At 39.1% G+C, this 17,522-nt stretch overlaps 1 protein-coding gene across 3 annotated transcripts in view; it reads left to right on the plus strand.

Moving 5' to 3' along the window:
- stra6 (signaling receptor and transporter of retinol STRA6) overlaps positions 1 to 17,522 on the plus strand; it is a 39,413-nt gene that overhangs the window by 6,692 nt on the left and 15,199 nt on the right. For 2 of the 3 annotated variants that reach the window (XM_041226852.1, XM_041226853.1), the window contains 12 exons: positions 1,546 to 1,818; positions 3,559 to 3,625; positions 6,213 to 6,298; positions 6,479 to 6,618; positions 7,259 to 7,425; positions 9,520 to 9,645; positions 11,905 to 11,972; positions 12,482 to 12,558; positions 12,891 to 12,952; positions 13,294 to 13,456; positions 14,236 to 14,311; positions 16,586 to 16,719. In XM_041226852.1, coding sequence (XP_041082786.1) covers positions 1,727 to 1,818; positions 3,559 to 3,625; positions 6,213 to 6,298; positions 6,479 to 6,618; positions 7,259 to 7,425; positions 9,520 to 9,645; positions 11,905 to 11,972; positions 12,482 to 12,558; positions 12,891 to 12,952; positions 13,294 to 13,456; positions 14,236 to 14,311; positions 16,586 to 16,719 — 1,258 coding nt within the window. In that variant the 5' untranslated portion in view covers positions 1,546 to 1,726. Of the gene's footprint in view, positions 1 to 1,231; positions 1,819 to 3,558; positions 3,626 to 6,212; positions 6,299 to 6,478; positions 6,619 to 7,258; positions 7,426 to 9,519; positions 9,646 to 11,904; positions 11,973 to 12,481; positions 12,559 to 12,890; positions 12,953 to 13,293; positions 13,457 to 14,235; positions 14,312 to 16,585; positions 16,720 to 17,522 lie in introns of those variants that run through there. The other variant, XM_041226855.1, reaches the window with a different exon arrangement.

A 17,522-nucleotide genomic window follows, 5' to 3' on the forward strand; every position in this document is an offset into this window, starting at 1 on the left:
CCTGTCGAGTAAACAGAGCTGTTCTGTGGTGCAAAACAGAGGGGGGGGGGGAGCAGGCATCCTCGTTCTGCGGCCGTAGATGGCATCTATCACCTCGTTCTGCCGGTCTGGTGGTGGGCCCTTAAACCAAGTGTGGGTGGGGGGTTTGTCCTTCAAATGGTGTTTGAATATTACAGTGTACAGCCTGTTGTCTTTTATTGTTTACATACATGATTTATGAAGTAATAATTTCACATGTAATGCTTTCAAACATTTCTGCAGTGGCTAATGAATTAATTCCATCTTGCAGTAGCTCTTAGTTCTTACAGTAAATATGTGAGTCAAGAAAACCATTATAAGTGGATATATGCGAACTGTAGACATGTTTATTAGTTGTGCTACTAACAGCTCTACATTATGAACAGAAATAATAACCCTGAATGTTACTGCATATGTGTATTCATTTATAAGACTGTTGTAATACTTGTAGATGTAACGTCTTTGCAGATGTCTTAACTAAAGTGTCATGTTACTTGTGCATTTTGCATTCCATACTGTAGTTAGTCTTACACTTTGCAGGTCATTTCACCAGAGAGCTGAACTCCCTCCCATCCTTCAGTGACTGACTTGACACTGCTGTCATGAAGTGACTAAGGAAGAGCAAGCCTAACAATGTATATATTTTATATTCTCCATCATATCCATTTGTGTTTCCAGCAATGAAATGGGCATTTTTGAAAACTGCAAAGCAGTAACGTGCAAGAGCCCAAAATAGCTCCATTTGTGCAATATTCACTGCAGTTCAGTGGTCCACAAATGTGGTCATGACTCTGTGTTAAATACATAACATGCCACAATGTGTATTTGATTTGTAATATTAATACCAGTGACTGGACTTGTGCATTCTGAATGAGCCCCTGCATCTCACCCACACCGAGCCAGGGCAGAGTGAGATTGCGTTACAGGCTAATTCATTGGAATCTGCTTTTATTAAGGGACATAATAGTGACAGTGTGTGTTTGGACAAGATGTTAGTTACATAATGAAAATACAGTTGTTTAAAGAGTGAAAAAAACAAATGGATATTTATTTTTTATTACCACTTTTATGACTGTGCAGTAACAGTTGTTAAGAATAAATGTAGACAGGTGTCGACATTAACAATTCTACTGACAGTACAGATACAGTATCGGTACATTTTGGTTGGCTAATTATCCAATAATATCCTGTCTAGGCTGAGGTAGAAGCCAAAAATAGGTAAAGGAAGATTCAGAAGTACTAAATGACTCTGGGTGCACTGACAACTCCAACAACCACTTTAAAAAGCCACCTTCACCCTCTCTGCTCTATCTGTGACTCACCAGCCCAATAGAAAGCTCCTGAAGTTTATTTAAGTCCATAATCCGTAGCCACTAGTGGAGATTGGCTGTTTCTCACTAAATTTCCTCTCCCCTTTTTACTTCATATATAGCCAGAGCCATGTAATCCTTCCTGAAAAGAGTTTTATTGAGAGAGAGCGTTGGGGTGTACCAGCAACAATCTGTCAATTCCATCTCTCCACTGCAGGGGGAGCCGACACCTGAAGACTAGAAGAAGGGCACACATAGACACAGAGCAGCTGCTTCAACAAGTTTGGTAAAGTTGAGCCCTTCTCAAAACGAGTGGATACCAATTGGAAAACAGTCTGCCTTTACTACTTTAAATCCAAGGGAAGTGTTGGAACTCAGTAGAGACCTATCTACAAACTATGACTTCTAACGTGTCTGAAGTTCATGAATACTATGATTATGCAGACTTGTACAGCAACGAGCCTGCACGGGCGACTGTGCCCCCAGAAGAGTAAGTACTGCATCCCATTTCATTGCATTGTTTTATTTGTTGAGGCTCTGTAGGTATTTCTGGAATGCGTGGTATCAACTACTCCCTCATACTGGAGCTGGAGCTGGCGCTTCGGTCTCTGATAGCTATTGCACACGCAATTAAAACGCACCTTGTGGTTTTTGATATAGGGCATGTGATTTATTGAGATAAATATCCGTTCGTGTAAATTGCCTGATACATTAGGGTTAGCTTGCATTTGGCTTTGTGTAACTCTTCCAGCTCTAAGTAACTTAATATAGTAAAGTCGGATAACCAAAAAAGTCTCTTGTACTGAAATATAATGTAAACTGGAATAAAATGGTATGTATAGTTTTAAAGGAATCATTTAAAGTACTTAATCTTTTTAAGTTTTACATTTTTGTAGCACTATTTAAAAAAAAAAAAAAAAAAGTAAAATAATAAAATCAAAGGTTACTTTGATGTCATGCTAGTTCTTTAAATATGATTTACTAGTGACACCCTGTATTATTACACCAAAACAGTACATTTGGGCTAATCCCATTGAGACAGCCATGCTCTTACTGTTTTTTGAATCACGTGTAAGAAGTCATGGTACCATGTTATGATTCTGTTCTGTTTAAGTTTGTTCATGTATGGTATGCAGGATATGACATATGTTTGTTCGAAGGCACAAGCCTGATGTCACATTTTAATCTACTTTCCTGAAGAAGACAGAAACATTTGTCTATTTGGCACCGTTCTTCAGATATTTAAGTACTAATATTCCCAATAACGGTGACTTAAGCATTCAATGTTGACTTAAGCATTCAATATGACAATAAATATTTTTTAAATCTCCATTTTGTGTTTTGCTATCTATTCATTCTGAAAATCCAGCTTTTGTAAATAGACTAGGGACTGAATCTGAGCCACCAGACAGTTCCACAGTTGGTGCGCCACCATCTGCTGTGTAAAACCAGAACTCAAACCCTGCAGTTGGAAACAGTTGCTGCAGGATTTTACGGTTTGGTCAACCACTGCTTAAACCTGAATCAAACCCATGATGTGGGTTTTAGGTTTGACTGGCATTCTGTCATACACAGACACCCTTAAACTTTACTTTCCCTTGAAGATTTAAAAAATACAAAAGAAACTAAATAAATTCAAATCATAAACGTCTGAAGCTCACAAGGCAACAGATGTTCTATCATTTTGATGCAGCCTGTCATTTTAATGCTCACCAAACAGAATAGTAATGCCAAGATTGGTAGGGGGTTCTTTAATCTTGATAATGCCGGACCTCATTTCTAATGGGATAACCACAGTGTTACCAGAATTTAGGCCATAGGATATAACTTAAAGCAGTTGTCTGAAAAATGCATTTATGAAGCAGTAAAACACAAGACCTTTGGGCTGAGTTAATACGTGTGTGTTTTAACTGCTTGAAAAAAATGTTTTAATTCATTAATCAAGCTTCCTGTACAAAAAGGTTATCAACCGTCACCAAGGACACTTGGAGGTGAAACTTTAAATACAAAATTATAAAGATACATTGTTCCAGGATCTCCATTTCAAAGAGTTTTGTCAAGATCACAAGATAACTTCAAACTGGTTTTGTTGAGATCCTCAGACATTGTATCTAGTGATCTCAGCATCAAACAGTCTTCAACCACAATAGGAACACAAATTGGCTGAGTGATTGTTATAACCACCTTGTACTGTGTGTTTCTATGTTTGAAACTGTTCTTTGTCTTTCAGAATTATCTTGCCATGTTTCCCCACTGCATCTGACAAGCTCTACCATACCTGTATCTCTGCACTGTCTGTAAGTATGTCTTCTTTTGTATGTATTGAAGGAGCATTTGTTGCTTGTGACTAGTGTGCCGATAATCATCTGAGTGATCTAGGTTGGTCCAAAAAAAAAAGAAAGCCCCTCTGTAGCACACGGGTTGCCCTTCATATGAATGATTTAATAGAATGCCTGATAATTGTTCTCTAATATATAGAAGATGCTTCTCCCTTTTGCAAGTCAGTTTGAGTTATGACTGGTAAGATCTGACAAACTAGATGCTCAGTTGGCAGGTCCTTGTCTACTACACTAATTCCTGAAGGAAGATCATTGTATACCATTTTTGGAGACTTTTACTACAGTTCACCTGCAACTGTCATACTGGGTGGCTATTATGTCAGGTGTTTCTATTATGTTTTTAACCAACTTCAGTCATCTTTTGCTGATGGAATAATTGATGCTCTGTGCAGTCAGTCAGAATATGGCTTAACTCAAGGGGTCCTGCTTCTGTTGAGTTCAAGTTGAAAGGTCAGTCACCTGAATGACTCTTTCTAGAGCTGTGTGGTTGCTCAAGTCTGTTTCCTCTGAATGTTTGAGGTGAATGTCATGACGTGAAGTCCGGGTCGAGTCTTCGAGTGACCTTCAAAGATAAGGGCCGCTGAGCAGAGGGTGTAAAGGCTCTGGCCTAGGACACATGAGTCGGTTCCCTTTCTGCTAAGGGCCTTTCATCCCTGAGTGGTGCCTTGCTCTTGCTGTAGAAAAAAAGAGAGATATAGGTTCTATTTAGAGAGCATTATAAATTCAAGAGTGATGTAGGTTAATTCATGGAGGCAGTTTGACTCTGTAGTAGTTGGATCTGAGGTACTGAAACATCATGTACAGTGCTGTGAAAAAGTATTTGCCCCCTGCCTGATTTTCTGCAATTTTGCATATTTCTGACACTGAGTGTTATCAGATCTTCAACCAAAATCTAATATTAGATAAAAGGGACCCCGAGTGAACAAATACCACAAAATTTTGATACTTATTTCATTTATTTATTAAAGAAAGTTATACAATACCCAATGCCCCCGTGTGAAAAAGAAATCGCTCCCTTAAACTCAATAACTGGTTACGCCACCTTTAGCAGCAATAACTGCAACCAAACGCTTCCTGTAGTTATTGATCAGTCTCTTACAGCGCCGTGGAGGAATTTTGGCCCACTCCTTCATGAAGAACTGCTTCAACTCAGTGACATTTGTGGGTTTTTGAGCATAAACTGGTTGTTTCAGGTCCTGCCACAACATCTCAATGGAGTTTAGGTGTGTGTTTCAAATCATTGTCTTGCTGCATGACCCAGGTTTTGCTTCAGCTTCAGCTCATGGACAGATGGCCTGACAATCTCCTGTTGAATTCTGATACAGAGCAGAATTCATGGTTCTTTCAATGATTGCAAGTTGTCCAGGTCCTGATGCAGCAAACCATCCCCAAATCATGACACTACCACCACCATGCTTGACTGTTAGTATGAGGTTCTTACTGTGGAATGCAGTGTTTGGTTTTCACCAGACATAACGGGGATGTTGGCCAAAAAGTTCCTCTTTTGACTCATCTGTCCATAGAACATTTTTCCAGAACTCTTGAGGATCATCCAGGTGCTTTTTGGCAAACTTGAGACGACCATTCATGTTCTTCTTAGTAAGCAGTGGTTTCTGCCTTGCTACTTTGCCATGAATTCCATTTTTGCCCAGTGTCTTTCTGATGGTGAAGTCATGAACACTGACCTTAGCCGAGGTGAGAGAGGTCTGCAGATCCCTGAATGTTGTTCTAGGGTTCTTTGTGACTTCCTGAACGATTTTACGCCTTGCTCTTGGAGAGATTTTGGCAGGACAGCCACTCCTAGGAGGAATCACTACTGTCCCAAACTTTCTCCATTGGGACAATATGGCTCTGACTGTGGTTTGGTGGAGCCCCTGAGCGTTAGAAATGGCTTTGTAACCCTTTCTAGACTGATAGGCTTCAACAACTTTTTTTTTCTGGAGGTCTTCAGGAATTTCTTTTGATCGTGGCATGATGTTCGAGTTGCTGACAACTTCGCTCTGATGGTAAGGGCCAAAGTTAGTCAGATTTATATTGGGCAGGGCTGACCCAAATCAGGCCTGATTGTTAACCAAAGTATTCAAACAGCTGACCCTAATTATCCCTTTAATTGGGTTGAGTTAAGGAAGGGGGCAATAACTTTTTCACATCTGAAGATTGATTGTTTGATTACCTTACACACCAAACAAGTGAAAGAAGCACCAAACATTGGTGTCATTTTTCACTCAGACTCCCTCTATATACTACTACAACCCACAAAAAGAAAATTTAATGAGAAAAATGTGAAGAAATGCAGAAAATCAGACAGGGGGCAAATACTAGAGTTAGGGAGGTAGGTAGAATGGGCTTGTGGGTAGGGCTGGGGTACTAAAAAGTGGGCCCTATAGGTAAGAAATGAGGACCTATACACTGGTACTCAAACTGGAGCATGACGAATAAATGTCAGTTTGGTGTCAAATATATTTCAGGGAACAACTGAAATGTTGTGTGAGCCTCTGTAATCATCTATTAAATAACTTGTTAATTCTGAATTGTTTTTCCCTAGCTTGTTGTTCTCTTGATCCTTGCTGCCTTTACAAAACGTAAAAGGCTGTGTCAAGGCTTTTTAGAAGGGGTTCCAGGGTTACTCAGGTAAGAAAACTATTTACCCTTTTGGGTGATTTAATCACAAATTCAACATCTCTTGTTACTTGCCCTGAGGACAGCTGTTTTTGTTGTTTTAGTTTTGTTTTATTTGTATTAAGTTGTCACGGCCACCATGTTAATAACAGAGTCCCACACTAAGCCCAGTCCTGTCTCCTGTCTCCCCAGCCCAGTGAACTTCCTCGATCACACCCAGCACAAGAGTCTGGCTGGGGCTGTCTTTGGGGGACTCTTCTGCAGGCTGGTTGTGGTGGTCCTGGCTAAGAATCCCCTGCCTTTCACAGAGGACCCTGCCCCTGAGAACAAAGGTGTGGAACACAATCCCTCTCTACATGGGGATGTAAAGGCTGTGACACACAGGGCAATTGCTGCTAATGCAACTGTTATTGTTGGGCACCTAGATTGGCAAAGAAGGGCAGGGTGTGGGGCATGGTCTTGCAGTGTAGTGGGTTAACTCAATAGGTTCTCATTCTTTTCACCTCTAGAAGCCTCGGTTCAAGTTCGGCTCACAGGTGAAATGGCTCTGGTGGTCTCAACTTCAGTAGACATTTGTTCTCATTCTCTTTTGCCCCCCTCAAAACAACCACAATTTTTTCAGTTTTCACGTTGTGTTCATTGAGAGTGTGCTTAAAAAAGTTTACCATGGTATTTTTGCAGTTTTACCATTTATCTATGGTAAATACCATGCATTTACTATAGATGACCCAGGTCTGCCATGTTTATTAATATTCTCTACCATACCTTTCTATTCGTTACAATGCTTACCTATACATTAACATGCTTTCCCTCATTTTTATTGCACTTTTCTATGCTTTTACTTTGGGAAACTAATTAAGTAGTATCAAGGCTAGCTTTCAGTTAAAGGGCAGTTATTTACTTACAAAGTTACACAGTAGTTACCAAGTAATACTTCTAGTTCTGACTGCACTGTCTCACTTGTTCCCTCAGAGTACTGGAAGATCCTGGCCCTCTTCTATTACCCTGCTCTCTACTACCCCCTGCTGGCCTGCGGTACTCTCCACAGTCGTGTGGGTTACGTCCTGGGGAGCCTGCTGTCCTGGACTCACTTTGGCGTCCTTGTCTGGCAGAAAGTGGACTGTCCTCAGACGCCAGAGGTAAAGAGGAGCGGTTGCTCAAATTTTTGTTATCCATAACAGTTCCAGCAGAAGAGAAAGAAGGCCAGTGATAAGTATGCCAGTGCAAATAAGAGGTATGATTGGTTGACACTTCTTTAATACAAAAACCGAGAAGCGTTAAATGCATCTTGATGTGAAGAGCACTGCAGGAACCTTGACCCTTGATGCTGAGCAGGAGTTTGGAGGCAGCTGCTACTGAGACAGAGCAAATCTTGACATCTCTATTGGAAATCATAGGGGGTCCTTATGCAAGGGTTTATTACAGCAATCTGTTTGGGTAAGAACAGTTCAGGAGACACCGGAACAGGTTGCACCATCAGTGCTAGATAATCTATTCTCAGTTGAGTGGATTTTCATTAAAAATGCTATGTGACATGTAATCCAGGAACAAACAACCTTATATAACATGGTCATCATCAGCATGGCTGTATGCTTCTAAATCGTCCCATCTAAACAACAAAGAAGTGGATCCAATTGAAACATACCAGTACAGGGATGGAAATAAGACCCCTGTTGCATAGCAGTTTCTCCCATTTCGCATTTTATTACAAGCTTGATTAGCAATAGTGTCTAGGTAACAAACACAGTTGTGTCGTATTAAACACATGGTAAAACCAGGAATGGATCAAACTACAATGAGAGGCTTCATTTGCTTGTCAACATCTGTTGCTGAGGGTGAAGAAACCAAATTAACATTAAAATCCCTTCAATTAAATACACACCCATATATACAGAAGGTTTGTTAAATGTCAGCTGTTGCTTCGTTTATGTGCACAGTCTAATCGGATTGGAGCCACTGATTTGAGGACTCAATCCTCTGCATGTAAACCAGTTTCAAGCTGGAAGCAGTTGGGATTTTTATCAAATCCAAGTACATGGGTTCAGAAGCTTTGATACCTTTATACCCAATCAATCATTTGTTTTCATATTAAAAACAATCAGATACATGCTAATATAGAACACAAGGACTGTATTTTCTTGATAATATTTAAACATTTTAAGTTTCCTAACAATCACCTCTGAAAGTTAATGCACTGAAAATTGCAGTCTCTAGATTCCATTGATTTCGATTCCATTGACTCAGTGAGCTCCTTGGGGCCTCAGTGATAGGATGAGCTCATGTAGTGTATTTAAATGAGTAATGGGGCACTTGTTCACCATTTTGGGTGTCCGCTACTGTTCTGTTTTTGATGACACTCTTTTTCTTTCGAGAACTTTTCTTGCTTGGATGTTTTAAATGAACCCAAAAAAAACCCTTGTCTGTGGAGCTTTAGCTAATTGCAGTTCTGCTACACAGTGGCTCTGTTGTTTGGGTTTGTGAAGCAAAAGGCACTCAAGCTCTGGTCCATTTTGCAACAGCCTGTCTCAATCAAGAGGCTTTCTTTCCCTCAGCTAATCTTGAGCTCTTTGTGAGCTGAAATGCAACTTTCCTGATACCATGGAAAAGCAAGGCTTTAAAATCCTTTTTTTTATCTGCATTAGTTTTAGGAAAATTATCGCAAGCAACCCATAATCGCAGTGTTAAACTCATTTTATTTTATTTGAATTGCTGTAGGGCTATGCATGTATTTCCAGGTGGATATGGAATGCATTAACATCTCCTATGCTGCAAGTCAGCCTTACTCTGGCCGACCATGACCTGCAGCATTTGATATTTAAAATTTTGTTAACATTTTTGCTATTTATTTTAATTGTGGCGTATTGTTTGGCGTATTTCAGGATTTGTATGATAACCAAGTCTTTATTTTGTTAACTGATATTTTGGTTCTTGTTTTTTATATTTGAATGTGGGGAATGCAGATTGTTCAAGTCCTCATTCAAACAATGCACTGATCATGCCCGTGACTCTGTCTGTCGCATTACCTGGTGAATGCAATGACTGCTTTGGTTTTGCACCGGTCTTCTTCAAGCTCTTATCATGCACTCCTAGCCTTCTATTGCATTTGGCTAGAATCTGATAAACTGTTAATTTTACACACATCATATGGAGTTATGAGAACCCTCTGAATATGCTTGTACTGTTTCTAAAGAGGTACTGGAATAATAATAATAATATTTTTCCCTTTCTTTCAGATCTATAAATTTTACACTCTGCTGTCCAGTCTTCCACAGATCATCTGCCTGGCCTTCCTCAGTTTCCAGTACCCTCTGCTGTTGTTTAAGAATTCAGGGAGTGCCGGGCAAACTAACACCAGCGAGGTGAGCGTGTCATGATGAGAAGTGACTGTTGCTACAGCAATGCCAGGATTAGTCCAGTGCAGTAGAGGTATCCAAAGCTATAATCTGATTGGGTACAGTTTGTGAAACCCCTGAGGTATTGCGAAGTATCCATGCCAATGAAAAAGACATGCCAATGAAATATATAGAGATCACATGCATGGATAGGCAGTGTGAGGCATGTGCTAAGAGAACATAAGTACACCAAGAATCTACTCCAGTAACAAGTTTGCACCTTATGAACTAGCCCTAAACAACTGCAGTATATGTATGAGCTATTAAATGAACACACTGAGATTTGTAAGATGAATTGGTATGGCCAGGAATATAAATCTATATAACAAGTTGTTTTTCTATAGATTCAAGGTGTATTTTCTGTTTCAGTCATCACATCCTGGTGACTTTATGCATTTTTAAATCATGCCTGTGGCCTTGATAGAGCTCTTAAAAACTCAGTCTCTAAGCACAGCTGGTACACCATAGGGTAACCATTAAATTGTCCCTCTGCAACACTGGATGTGGATGTAAGAAATAGCACATTTGTTCAATGCTGTATTTCTAGGGGGATTGGTGGGTACAGGTTAAAGGTTACCAGTCGTTTAATTTAAACAAAAGTTATATTGATGCCACTTGGGGTGCTTTAAATTTATGATGTGATGACTATAATACAACATTACAGACAAAGCAAACCAGGAGAATACATTTTTTAAGTAACTATGATTTGTGTTTTTTTTTTTTTTTCCCATACCTGAACCCGTAAAGTTGCTCATTTAAGAATCTTTGCACTGGAGCAAGTGACTGATTGTGATCTTGGCTGCTGAGAGATGGGAAGCTTGGTGTTTTCAAGCCTATGAAGCAGTGTGTTCTTCTGGACACGGCTCAAGGTTCTGAGAGGCAGTGTAGCCTGGTGATCATAGCTGAGAGCTGATGGGCATGGTGATCTAGACACTGGATGGAGATTGGAAAGCCTAGTGGTCAAGATAGATGCCTGTAATGTGATAGGACCTATAGCCTAGGAGGTAAAAAGCAGGTAACACAAGATTTATTCAAGTTTTTTTCCCCACATTAAAGTGCATGGTAAGGATTTTGTTTTAGATTTTGATTTTGTTACAGTGTGATAATCAGTGTTGCAGGGTGCAATAGAGACAATTCCACCACCATTTTCTCCATCCGGGTTTGTGGTTTGTCTGTTTTATTTAGTGTTAACTGTGAAGTTTTGTTGTAAACAGTTTTTGTGTGACAAAGTATTAATTTCTTTTCCAGAACAGCCCTTATCATATGGTCTTCTATGGCATTGTCATGGCAATGAAAATGTTTTGTTTCAAGGGCCAGTGATAACACAAGCTATTAATTACTTGTATATGGTACTACAGCAGTGTTGCGTTACTCATGTATTGGTACTGCAATTGTATGACCCTTTTGCTGCAGTACCACTGCGCAATATTTGTTCTAAATGCATTGTGTTTCTGTGCTGTGGTCTCATAGTTTGTCATGTTCTATTCCAATGGAATAATTCAATCTTGGTTAGGAACTTGCAGTCAACTGGAAACAATACTTAATGGGTGTGACTTGGACAAGAACACTGTTCCGCAATAACAGGTTATAATTCCTTGAATTACCTCAGTAGACCTTCATGGCTCTACTGTTTGATGTAATTGGTTTACACAGTGTTTCATAAATTCATAACAGATTATAGCAGTGTTGTGATTATTTCCCACAGAGTATTGGCTGCTGGAACAATGCAAGGCCTATTCGTTAATAAACTCAGGAAAATCCTTGTTACAACACAGTCTTGAGGAAAGGCTCACAAGTGTGGTGTTCAGCTCTCATCCAATCAGGGAGCTCTAGGGCTGATTAGCAGAAATCAGGAATGTCAGTCTGATTTTGAGGACTTGGTAAGAGGATTGTGTTCCTGTGATCTGGCATTTTCTGGCCTTTTTGTTTTTTTGGGATTTTGAGTGGATTTTATTCCATTTTAGTATTTTCAAAACTAAGTTAAAGAGAAACTTGGGATGAAATATTAGAGTTATCTTGACGAATGCTGTTGCTTAGGATTCGTGTCATTTCGTTTTTCAATCCTCACATCCTGGTGACTGTTAAAGCATACATCTCAACAGAGCCTCCAAAATCATCCTGGTGCACCATTAACCTGACCCCCTGCAACACTGTCTTTAGTAAGTGTTAGAAATACGTTTAATGCATTTTCTATTGAAACTTACACCAAGCCACCTTCTCTTCCAGGACCTGCACAGTAGCTATTACAAGGAGTATGTGCAGAAAATCCTCAGGAAAAAAGTCGCCAAAAGCAGGTGACCCCCTGGTTTTTTGTATGTTTATCTAATATTGAAGGCTTCCAAACCAGTAGAAAAATGTAACCTATTACCTTATGTCATCTTTAGCATATGCGACAGAGCCTTCTGTAATTTCCTGTGAATTTCCACTGAGGGTGTAGAAAGATCACTGCCTGTGCATCTACGTAATTCAGAGCAAGTTGGTTCAGGACAGCAGGATCCAGGGTAGGGACCAGGCTTGTTAATGAAGAACGCTATGTGCCACTGTGCAGACTAGGAATATTGAAGCACTTAGATTTGGGGTTATTAGTCCTAAGTCTCTTAATTACTTGTTTGTCTTTTAAAAGACAATTACAGTAAAGAGACTTGAGGTCCTTTCTTTTTTTAATGGTTTAAAAGACTGTGGTGGTATTTTGATCTGCCACAGTTTAGAACAGTTAAATAGACTGTTGTCCATGCCCTGGTTCTTCAGTCTGGAATTGAAAGGTAACCAGTGAATTGCTTTTGCATGCTTTGCAAATCTACAGTTCCGGCAGTTCTAAACCTACGATACCTTCAAGAATCTCTGCTGCCCTGCAGTCTTATATCTACGCTACAGAGGACGGTAAGGGCAACTTCACTCCTTTAGTGCTTTATAGAAATACTTGAGAATGGGGTGAGACTGGGTTAGCCTCGCTGGGCCACAGGGCACCATTTGTTGGCTTTGCAACAAAGAGAGGTCCCTCCATGGCAGGCTTGAGGCGTGCTTGTTGGGGAGTGTTGGGCAACACTGGGCGATGTCTGGAAGCTCACTTTGCCACCACTTCTACTTCTACTATATTTTGCAGAATAACATTTGAGGACTTCAGGCTTTATTGCTGGCCTTTTTGTGAGCACCAATATTCATACATAAAAAAAACCTCAGTGCTAATTGCCGTGGTAATGCTTTTTTTTCAGGTTTCAGATTTCCTTTGAAGCTGGTTATCTCTACTGTGGTATCAATTATTTCAGTGTATCAGGTAATAGGATACATTTTTATATTAATATATAGAAAGACAACTGGTGTAAATTGTTTCACATGGAAGTTTGTAACATGGGGATAGGAACAGGTTTGACTATAAAAACATTTTAGTTTTACTAAATATTGTACAATTTGTTATAACTAACTTTGTGAATAAGCCTACAGACTATTTTGTGGCAGAAGTACTACCTGTTTTGTTACAATCATCATTGTTGCTGTGAAACTCTTTGAAGCTGTTTCTAGATAATCTTTGAAGTGTATTCTCCTGTTTCAAACAGTTTCATTGAGTAAATCCGAGCCACGCCCTGCTGGCTGACACTTCCACCTTCCTGTCACTAGGTGATGCTGTTGCTGGTGTTGCTGGTGATTCCCACCCTGCAGAAAGTGCGTGCGGGAGTGAATGAAGACATTGCCTTCCTCCTGGCTGGATTTAACATCATCCTGTCAGATAGCCGGGCCGAGGTGGTTGAGATTGTCAAAAATTACCTCTGGACGGTGGAAGGTGGGTGCCACCAGTCTGGCCTTGTAATGTATTCTTCTTGTTGTTAGTCTTCACATCCTGGAGACTTCTTAAAACGTAGAAGTTAAAAGCTCCCCATGGCCTCTATAGAGCTGTCAGACATGTTTTATAAAATTGATCATTGTAACCGTTAACCTGTACACTTGCAACACTCTGCCAAAAGTGAGTGTTCTTGATGATGTATTTCTTACATCCACTAGGGGCAGAGTGCTGCAGGGGGAAAGGCCCATCTGGTGTACCTGATGCACTTCGAAAGAATATATGTTTGAGAGCCCTGTTAAGCAACAGGGGGTGCTTAAGTTTTTTTTTTTTTTTTTTAATATGCCAGTATATGATGACTAAAATCCATGAAATAACACACACGGTAACCAAGAAGAAGAATGCATAGTTGTTCTTTAAACTAGATTTTAATTGTTGGTTTCAGAAATATGTGGTGTGTCCTGTATACAGTGGTAACAACATTCTCAAAAAGTCTGTTCTATTCTGTTCCAATGGAATAATTAATTGTGCGAAAGTCTTCCAGTATTTATGTTGTTTTGCTACCAGTCTGCCACATTATCAGTTGCTTCCTGTGCAGCTGGTATTGGGTATTAAAACAGTAAAAGATAAAGAGACTAATAATGTTTTAGGTCATGATGGGTCAAGGAATTTTAAAGGATACAATTTACAAAATATTTAATGTTGTTTATGTTGTATACAGTATCTGTTTAAGTATGTCCAAACTCTTATTGACAACAGTGCGATGTGTCTTTGTGTTTCAGTGTGCTACATCTCCACTGTTGCTCTGTCTGGTCTTGTAACCTTGGTGATGCTCATGAGGTCCATGGTTTTGCACAGGTAAAGACATTTCAGTGTCCACAAAACTTGCACTACAGCAGGTTCGACACACTGGGTAAACATGGTTGTACAACCAAGTAACTATTAACTACTCTTAAAGACATATAGTGGATCATTTTTCATTGAATGTATTGCGTTTCTTTGAGCATTTCTAAATTCGGCATTGTTGTTTGGTTTAGTTTTGGAAGAAATAGTGATGATTGAGAACGCATATCAATAAAAAGACTACAGATTCTGTGCGTATAAACAAGCTATGAGAGGCAAACTGATTCTCACGGTGCTTCTGCTTTCATTTCAATGATGCAACATTGTGTTGGCTGCACATTTAAGTTGATTTGCTTTGGTGTTTGATGGTGGTTCCTGGAAATTGTAGGGCTTATTTTGAAGTGCAAAAATCTAATATTCTGCCATTTATAACAATATAAACCAACAAGAAACAACTTGGTTGCATGAATACGTTGTTATGTTACTGTTCCGAGTCATAGCTTACTAATTTTATATCATTAAAAGTGGAAAGTTACCTCACTGAAAATAGGCCATGAGTTCAAGCAAGAGGCAAATACTAGAACTCTGTTTTTAATCAAACTTATTAATGTGCCTGTTTCACCTCATTTGTTTTGACCAACGGCTGTCTCGGCTCAGATTCTACATTTCCGTGCACAAATTCTCCAACCCATCACTGAGTACAATACATGGGATGCTTTTTAATGAGGCTTTTAATAGCTTGAAGACAAACTTTTAGTTCAATGCAAGTTCAGAGATAATTTTAGAAAAACAATGGAAAGCCTGATGATGTAATGTAATTCTCAAGATAACAGTAATTTGTTAACATAGCAAAAATGTGTCCTTTCACAGAGTTTAATTAATAGGTGTTCTGTGACAGTCCCTGCTCCTCTTTTTAATTAGATTTGATTTACAAATTATTTCTAGATACAATGGGCCAGATTGACTAAACTTTTGCTTCAGTTTGTCCTACTAATTTTTAACTGAAATTTACAAAAAAAAAAAAAAATGTACGGTACCTATAGAAAGTCTACACCCCCATTCAAAATGTTCACCTTTTGTTGCCTTATAGCCTGGAATTAAAATGCATTAAAATAAGTTTTTGTTTAATTTATCTACACATCCTACCCTATGACTTCCAAGTGAAAAAATATTCTAGAAATTTGTAGAAAATGAATTAAAAATAAAAACTGAAATAGCTTGGTTGGATAAGTGTCCACCCCCTGTAATAGCAATCCTAAATTAGCTCAGGTGTAACAAGTTGCCTTCAAAATCACACACCAAGTTAAGTGGCCTCCACTTGTGTTAAATTGGAGTGATTCACATGATTTCAGGATAAATTCAGCAATTACTGTAGGTTCCCACTGCTGGGTAGTGCATTTCAAAGCAAAGACTCAACCATGACCACCAAGGAGCTTTCAAAAGAACTCCGGGACAAAGTTGCTGAAAGGCACAGATCAGGGGATGGGTATAAAAAATATTGAATATCCCCTGGACACGTATCCAACCAAGCTACAGTTTTTATTTTTAATTAATTTTCTACAAATTTGTGGAATATTTTTTTCACTTAGAAGTTATGGGGTAGGATGTGTAGCTAAATAATGATAAAAAAAAAACTATTTGAATGCATTTTAATTCCAGGCTATAAGGCAACAGAAGGTGAACATTTTGAAAGTGGGTGTAGACTTTCTATAGGCACTGTGTATATATATATATATATATATATATATATATATATATATATATATATATATATATATATATATATATATATATTTTTTCTTTGGCTTTATTACTGTAAAGGTTAGCAACTTTCAAACAAAACTAAACAATAACACGCGACAAAACTTTACAGGTCTTACTGACTTTGCGGTCTTGTAGTGCCCTTTTAGTTTGAACTCTGTGAACCCACCTTGTTTTTCAAAAGTGAAGCCTCTGCACTTTTTACTTTGGGTTTTAAAGCTTAGACATGTCATGTTAAGTGGTGTGTTTAGTGTTAATCATTAACACAATATTAATACAACGTAGTTTACTGGTATGCTTGTGACTGGTTTTGCAGCGTCATGTACAATAAAAAAAATCTGGACATATTCACAAAGCTTTACCTCATGCGTTATTTGCTATACCTTTAAGATGTAAGTCTATTATTTGTCAGTATATGACAGTGAAAATATTCAGACTGTTGTTGGTTCATGCATACTTCATTTATCCTACATAATAGTTTCTGTTTCTGCACTGTGTACTTGTTTCTCTATTGATGTCTCCTTTCAGATCTAACCTGAAAGGTCTGTACCGAGGGGACATTTACAGTGTCTACAATCGCCAGAGGAGCATCCGACCGTCCCGGCCTGCCATCGTCTGCTGGATGAGTTTCACAAGCTACCAGGCTGCACTCGTCTGTATAGGTAATGCAATGGTGACTGTACAATAGCAACCTCATAATCACTTCACACAGCCTAGTGATAACATAATATCAGAGGGAGCCATGCCTGTGATAATGATCTGAAATTGGCCATGTCGATGACATCGTAGGTTAATATCCTCAATTCATCGCTGTATAGAAAGTTTAGCAGCTGTTGTACCTTATCACTTCCAGTGCCGCAGTAAGGCAGTTTAGATAGTACTTGGGGAAAAAAACAGCATATTCTTAATTAAAGTATTGCAGCCACCAGTGGCAAGATTGCTTATGCTAATAGGAGCTGAGAAAATGGATTTTAAAGCCTTGGTAATTCCTCATTAAAGTAACTCATGTGATGTTAGTAAATCATAGCCAAATAGCAGCATCTGCATCCTGGGGAATAGACACTGAATTTCAGGTTTGATGAGATTGGATGATGGTTTATAAAAGCAGGCATCCCATTTCAAAGCCTTACAAAGAATAGGCCTGTCAAACAAAACAAGATGCATTCTGTCGAGCTTATCCTGGAGGCTCTGTGATGAGCAAGACAGTTTAAGGATTTGAGTGCTGGAGATCAAGAGGGTAACGTGGTGCCAGGAACATCAAACATCATAGGGAATTCCTGGCTCGCACACTAGGCTGAGGACACCTGTCTTGCTGTCCAGCACTAATGCAGGTTGTCTGCCATTCTCGCAATGGAAAAAGGGGAATTGGTAATGCACTGATTATCACTGCTTTGGAATTGAATTGTAAATAATATTTAGTGCTGGTCCTCTCCCTGTGTGGTTTGAAATCCTCAGAAAATCATTT

This window comes from Polyodon spathula, chromosome 24 (genome assembly GCF_017654505.1).
Source record: "Polyodon spathula isolate WHYD16114869_AA chromosome 24, ASM1765450v1, whole genome shotgun sequence".
NCBI classification, from domain to species: Eukaryota; Metazoa; Chordata; class Actinopteri; order Acipenseriformes; family Polyodontidae; genus Polyodon; species Polyodon spathula.